This window comes from Metarhizium robertsii (genome assembly GCF_000187425.2).
Source record: "Metarhizium robertsii ARSEF 23 chromosome Unknown MAA_Scf_48, whole genome shotgun sequence".
Classification (NCBI taxonomy): Eukaryota; Fungi; Ascomycota; class Sordariomycetes; order Hypocreales; family Clavicipitaceae; genus Metarhizium; species Metarhizium robertsii.
Window position 1 is genome coordinate 6,883 of NW_011942191.1, and position 6,572 is coordinate 13,454.

The 6,572-nt window shown below is 48.6% G+C and overlaps 2 protein-coding genes across 2 annotated transcripts; both read right to left on the reverse strand.

Annotated features, from left to right (window-relative positions):
- Positions 1 to 755: 755 nt before the first annotated feature.
- On the reverse strand, positions 756 to 1,952 carry MAA_10495 (Peptidase S1/S6, chymotrypsin/Hap; the record flags this gene model as incomplete). The annotated part of the gene is made up of 4 exons (XM_007828493.1): positions 756 to 944; positions 1,057 to 1,336; positions 1,404 to 1,600; positions 1,689 to 1,952. 4 exons carry the CDS (start codon positions 1,950 to 1,952, stop codon positions 756 to 758), a joined length of 930 nt encoding a protein of 309 aa, XP_007826684.1.
- Positions 1,953 to 3,311: 1,359 nt separating this feature from the next.
- Positions 3,312 to 5,434, reverse strand: MAA_10496 (Ribonuclease H-like protein; the record flags this gene model as incomplete). Its single annotated transcript, XM_007828494.2, has 2 exons — positions 3,312 to 3,359; positions 3,413 to 5,434. 2 exons carry the CDS (start codon positions 5,432 to 5,434, stop codon positions 3,312 to 3,314), a joined length of 2,070 nt encoding a protein of 689 aa, XP_007826685.2.
- Between the last annotated feature and the right edge of the window lie 1,138 nt (positions 5,435 to 6,572).

Genomic DNA, 6,572 nt, shown 5'->3' on the forward strand with positions numbered 1-6,572 from the left:
ACCTCCTTTCCTAGTGATAGCTTCAAGCTCTAGAAAAAAACAAGAACAAGAAGAACAATGATCATATGACTACTGCAGTAGCTAGTGATTACCGCCTGTGAACCGACAAGTCTGATCAGTACTATTCTCAAGAAGCAGCAGGACCATTCGATTTACGCACGCCAACACATCCCCTTCTTGCCTCACTTTACTGAGCTTTGGCTTGGGTATCGAAGCCCCTGAACTCCAGGGGAGCGCGAGTATGTTGCCAGCACGTATATGAAAGAGCCTGGCTGAGAAAGTTAGCTGCCTCTGCAGCCGTCCCTCTTTCTGGTTTGCCATGAGGTAACTTGTCGCCCCAAACTCTCAGCCACTTACTGACGTAGTCCCGTGACTGGATACGGCTATTGCAACGGCTCAGTACTCAAGGCTCATGACTCTGGGCTGCTGATTGGCAAAGACTGCAGAGTCGGGATGCAAGAATGCAGACCCGCATGCTAGATTCCCTGACTCCGACAGCCGTAGAGATAAATTCAACGGATTTGCTCTGATTCTTTCACCGCCACTTAAAACTGTTCGGGTCAAAATATGCCACTGGGCCAATTTCCGAAATCACAGAGTTATCTTCTCTTTTGTGGTCTATTATGAACAAATATTTCGTATATCACTCAAGCTAGTGAAACTTCACATACATTTCAGCCTGAACGGCCCAAACAAAATCCCTGGCTCCCGGCGTCGTCCCCGGCGCCGTCCCCGGCGCTAAAATACAGCTCCCATCAGAAAATCTGGAATACAGCATCGTAGCTGACTTGAACATCTCGGATGAGTTGGACACCTGGGTCGATTCTATCTTCGCTTGGGTTGAAGTCATCTGGGTCGGTTCCACCACCACCTGGGTTAATAGGATGAACATATCCACCCAGAGGGTAGATAGGCACACCACCATGGGACGTTTCCACCGTCATCTGGGTTGGTTGGTTGAGTATCATCTGGGTTGGTTGGTTCAGTACCACCTGGGTTTGTACCACCTGGCAGCTGACCAGCTTGACTCGAAATAAAGTCAAATAGTTGACCCACGGCGGCATAAACGGCGGGAAACTGCTGGTCTGCACAACCCAGGCCCCAGGAAACTACACCTTCAAGCTCTCCAGTACTGGCATCAAGCAATGGCCCGCCACTGTCTCCAGAGCAAGAATCCTTGCCTTGTGCCTTTGCGCATACCATATTTCCCGTGACTGCCAAGTTTCTCCATTGATAAATTTGTTGGCATTGAGGGTGGGTCATCGAATTGACTTCGACTTCTCTCTTCTTCGTAGGAGGGGGTAGTCCGCTCGGACTTCCGGGTTGTATCTGTCCCCTAAAACAAAAAGTAAGAATGTGTCCCCTACAGATGGAGACGGGAAGAAGAGCTAACTACAACATACCAGCCAGCTACCCTTTTTTGGCCCGGTTTAGGGTAGGTGCCCTCTTGCGCTAATTTGGCGAATTCAACCGCTGCATTTTTATTGACTGGTGGTGATATTTTCAATATAGCCACATCATTATCGTGTGTGGTTGGATTATACTGAGGGTGTCTTATGATATCAATTACGCCAGAGACCTGGCCTCCAGTTGTGCGATCCTATATAGGATGTTGTCAGGGACAAGAGCTACCTAGCACAAGTCGTACTTCCCAACTAGCAATACAAATGAAAAGATGCAAAACGTACATTTGATCCAGCACGAACTTGAAGTTGTTGGAGCGGCTTTTCAAAACAATGACTGGCTGTGAGGATGGTATCCTCATTCAGGAGCGAGCCACCGCAGAAATGCCGGCCACCGCTCGATAATGAAACGAGAAAGGGAAAGGAACCCTCGGGGGAATCTACCCCCCCCACGATCTTGGGGGAAACGTCTCCTTCTAGCGGTAGGGCAGTCGCCGTTTGAGCCGCCAGTGTCGCAATTGCGGCTGCAACAGTTCCCTTGAGCAGCATGTTGGAGATGGAGAGCCGTCTCTGTTTTCTGAATATAATGAATGAATAAGTGAATGTAGGAGCTGCAAGATACTTTGACAACAGAGCGCGAAAAGATTTATATATAAATTCGCTTCGCTTAAGACGCATGGATAAATTCTGACTTGTCATCTAAAGTACCCAGCGCGAAGACAGCATTGTGGATATGTGCTTTAGACGAAACAAGCTTCATTATAGCATAGATTCCGTTAGATTTGGCATAACGGATCATATCATAAAGCGAGGCTATAGATGAAACGCCATGTGTGTAAAGTGGGTAATTAAAGCCATCTCGTCTTGCTCTGGCCGCTTGTGCATGATCAAGTATTTTGAGATGGCACCGGTGAAGGGCCGATGCGGTTGGCATCATGCTGAGGACAAGACCGGGACCGGAGACCGCAGCATCTTGACGTTGATTGGGCGCTGGGATGCCGGCGGCCGGGTCGAAGTGGAAAACCACACCAGCTGATACCGTGGCGTATGGCAGCTGCACTAACAACGGCGGAGGAACCTCCTATCGCAATATTGAAGGGGTCACTCATGACTAGTATCAATGTGTTACGTTAATGCTAGAAAACCCTGATGAGGGCATAACAGATGACACGCACAGCAATGTGTGGAGCCAAGCGCCCCTTTTAAAAACGGCGCACACAATCGTTTCATTTATAGCTAGTTATGGACTTGACTTCCATCATCTTCTGCTGTGTGACACCTCCAGACGTCCTCATCACAGCTGAGATGTGAAGATGCCAACAATACGCGCTATCGGCTGCGTACCAGGTTTGATCCTTTGCGTGCGGTGCGGCCCCGGCATCGTGCTGTTCCAGGGCTCCCAATAGTCCAAACAGTCCGTCTGAGAGCCTCAGACTGGTCGTTTAGTCCGTCTAGCTTGAACAGACCAAACTGACAGTCCGTGCAACTTGTCCCGACCAAACCATCAGTCTGCCATACAAAGTCCAAACTGAACTAATGGTTCGTCCACCTCCCTCAGACTGGACTACACCAAAACTCGTGGTGTGGACTAATAGTCTGAAACATAAACGCGTGATTTATGGTAATTTTGACTCGTTAAGCGCACTGTGAGGAGAATGGTCCAGATGAACATGGGCGAAGACATGTATACTAAGTTTGCCTCCATGAACAGCGGAAGATTAGGGCTCTTCTTCAAACAATTGCCAATTTAGGACCGTTGCAGCCAGCTATACAATAATTACAACAATAGGGTTTGTAAATACGCCTTGCGTTGCAACCAAACCAAGCCATTTGCTTATTTCTATGCCGGTCCTGCTCCCTTTTTTAACATGCCTTTTTTGCCTCACTTTCGCCTTCAATTTTGTATTCTTAGCTATCTTGGGTCGTATGATCGCCTGCTTGATCTACGTAGCAGCACTGGGTCCACCGTTAGATGAAATGGACATTCTAGTCAGATATTTAGTACTTACATCGGAGGGCAATATCAGAGCGCTCCGGTCCCAGGAGCGCAAGCATTCCACAAGATCCAGAGTGTCAATATTCATGGATCCTCGAACATCGGTAACCGTGAGTTTTGCTTTGGAAAAGAGACGCTCTGTCTCCGTAGACATAGGCGGGATTGACAGGATGTCGATTGCCATTAATGACAAGTTGGGAAACCGTCCCCTCTGAGCCGGTTCTAGCCACCATTTCAAGGGATCTGATACAGTCATCACGGGTTCGCGACAATACACCTCGTATTCATCATCATCTTTGTTAAATATTGTGGACTTCTGTTCTTTCATCCACATCTTGTACCCGTTTAGCCGCTTTGTAGTGCAATCTTGCGGTGGGCTTGGTCGAAGAATGGGACAGGAACTTGTAGATTTGTACGTCTCCCTCCACAGCTGCCCTACACGCTCTTTGGCTTTCTCAATCCACTCAAGCTTGTCTTCCCAAGTTCTTTCCATGTACGCCCACTTCAGTGAAGGGTTCAAGACGATCGCTGCCGAATAGACTGGTGAATCTTCCGTCAATTCATAATAGTCGGCCAATTTGGCCCAGGCGGTCTCCATCATTGTAGCCAAGTGAGGAAGGGTGGTCGCCGTCTTGGCCGCCTCAATATGATGCAGAAGGTAGTCCATGGTAGGTAGCACGTCCGAGATCGAGTCCCCAATACCTTCGTTTGCCACTGTAGCATCGTAAAAAGGCTCGAGGAATTTGTGAATCTCGGCCAAGGTTAACCAGTCAGGCTGAGTCAAAGTGTCATCCTGAAGAGCCGGCTCTTGCGCACAAAATATGGTCACAGCTTGCCGTATTTTTGGTCTAAGGGCCCATGCAACCATTTTATACCACGAGTTCCAACGAGTGTCGTTGTCACGCCGTAATCTGAGACCATCGCTGAGGGTCGTAAAAGTTTGAAGCCTCTGTGGCGTCCAAGTGATGTATACTACAATATTGTGTAGTTTTCCTATTGCCCCTCGTTTTCTCCAGTTTTCAACTTCCTCCTCGGATGGTCCGGAATAAAAACCCGTAGTGAGCGGTCGCTTTCCGAGGAGAAATTCCATCACGGCTAGGCAGATGATGTGACCAACACAGCGCAGCCGGTGAGGAAGTGGATCGTAGAAAACGTCAAACTCATGCTCCAAGTCGTCCGAGATCTTGTCAATTATTGTGTTCATGTTGGTCGCGTTATCCATCATAAAATATCCAACCTTCGACGCTATGCCATATTCTCGTATAAACTCCATGATTGCTTCTGCCATGTTCTCCCCGCTGTGTTGTCCCTCCAGTTCTTTAATCCTCACTACCAAGGACTGCAGGCCATGATCCTCAGTAACAAATTGAACTGTGAATCCAATTACGCCCAGACAATTCGGCGACGTCCAATTGTCGGGCACAACGTGAATAGATGAGAGAGCATTCTGCAGCGCTCTTTTTACGACCTCCTTCTTCTCCTCGTACCCCTTTTGCAAGTCATTTTTGACTGTAGAGCCAGACATAGGGAGGATATCGTCTGCAGCAGGACAGATATACCGGATAAAGTCACGGAACGCAGGCTGCTCGATATGAGAAAAGGGAAGGCTGCAGGCGACGATGTAGCGACAGTACAGCTCGCGTATAGTCGCCTGATCAAGTGCATCTGCCTCTTGTGTAACCTTGCGTTTTTTGTTCGAGTGCATGGTTTCTTGCGCAAGGAAGGTGGTGATGTCTCCCAGGCGGTTCTGTGTTCTTCCCCTCCTAACCTCCTCTTTTCCATGTATGATGATGTTGTGCTCCCTACGCAAATGGTGAACAATAGTTGATGATCCACCAGAATAATTGTATCTCTTTTCACGTTTCTTGTCGAAGCAGGGCTGGCAATGCCACCATTTCGTCCCTTTGGAATCGATCCAGGCCGCTGGCAGTACCTTCCCATCCTCTACCCGACAGTAACGCCAGATGGGAGACGTCCTCTGACGTGACACACTGAGAATCGAGGAAGGAGACGATGCGAAGGACGGCGGAGTCATGTTGAGATCGGAGTCATCTGAGAAACTGCCGCTTCTCGTGAGTCTCGCGGTATCTGAGAGATCTGCAATGGACAGCATAATAGACAAAAGGCCGTTGGTCAACCAGAAATGGTGAAAAAAAGAGGGAGTCATGTGTGAGGATAGCCATGTTTTCGGGCGCGTTTTTCTGTCGCACTCGAGCCTTTTGATTGAATGTGCAAGGCATTAACACCAAAGATCGTGGAAATTCTCTCTCCTCTTTTCGAACCACTGAAAGCTGCTCGAGGGACGCGATGCCAAACTCTCGACTCGATGGGATGAAGAGCCTCCAATCGTTGCGCACGCGACTGGTGAACTTGCGGCTTCGCCCCGCTAGCGAAGCGTTGGTGGGCAGCTGCTAACCAACCAATTGGGCCACTAAAAACGGCGCGCCACGTTTAACCTGCATCGTGAGTTTCCTGTCTGGCACGGATGCGTGTTGAAAATGAGAAAGGTATTCTCAGAAGTTTGACGAGCAAGTGACAAGGCCTACCCTGAACACTCAAAAGATCTTAACGATCGATTAAAAGTCCTTTACGAACGATCATCAGTTGGTTAGTCATGTTTTTAGGAATTTTTATTTTACGGTTTGTGCAAGTTACAGTTAAAGCAAATGATTGAGATCTCCAAAAGTCATGACATGTGTGTTCATCCTGTGTATTTGAAAGGCGAGGCAAAGATATTATTGACTAAAAAGGGCCAGATAGATTTCATGAAGCTATCTAATACTAGAGCTTCGACAGACAGTTGACTGTCGTCCGGAGAAACCCACTTGACGCGCCACGCGCCACGCGGCTGCATCGCGTCGCGCGTCTGCCTAACTAATAGTCAGACTATTAGTGTTCCATTTCCAGACTAGACTATTGGTTGGTCTTAAAGTGTCAGACTGCACTGACGGTCCAGTCCATCTGATGTAGACTGGACCAGCAGTCTAGTCCAACTTTCACAGACTGGACCATTAGTCCATAGACTAATAGTCTCGACTGCAGTTTGAACTATTAGTCCTGTTAATAGTCCGGACTATTGGGAGCCCTGCTTCGATCCGAGGTCGCACCCGAAGAGACTGAGGAAGACCGTGTGGCTGCTGAGCATGCTGCCGTCTAAGAAGCCATCCGCCGCG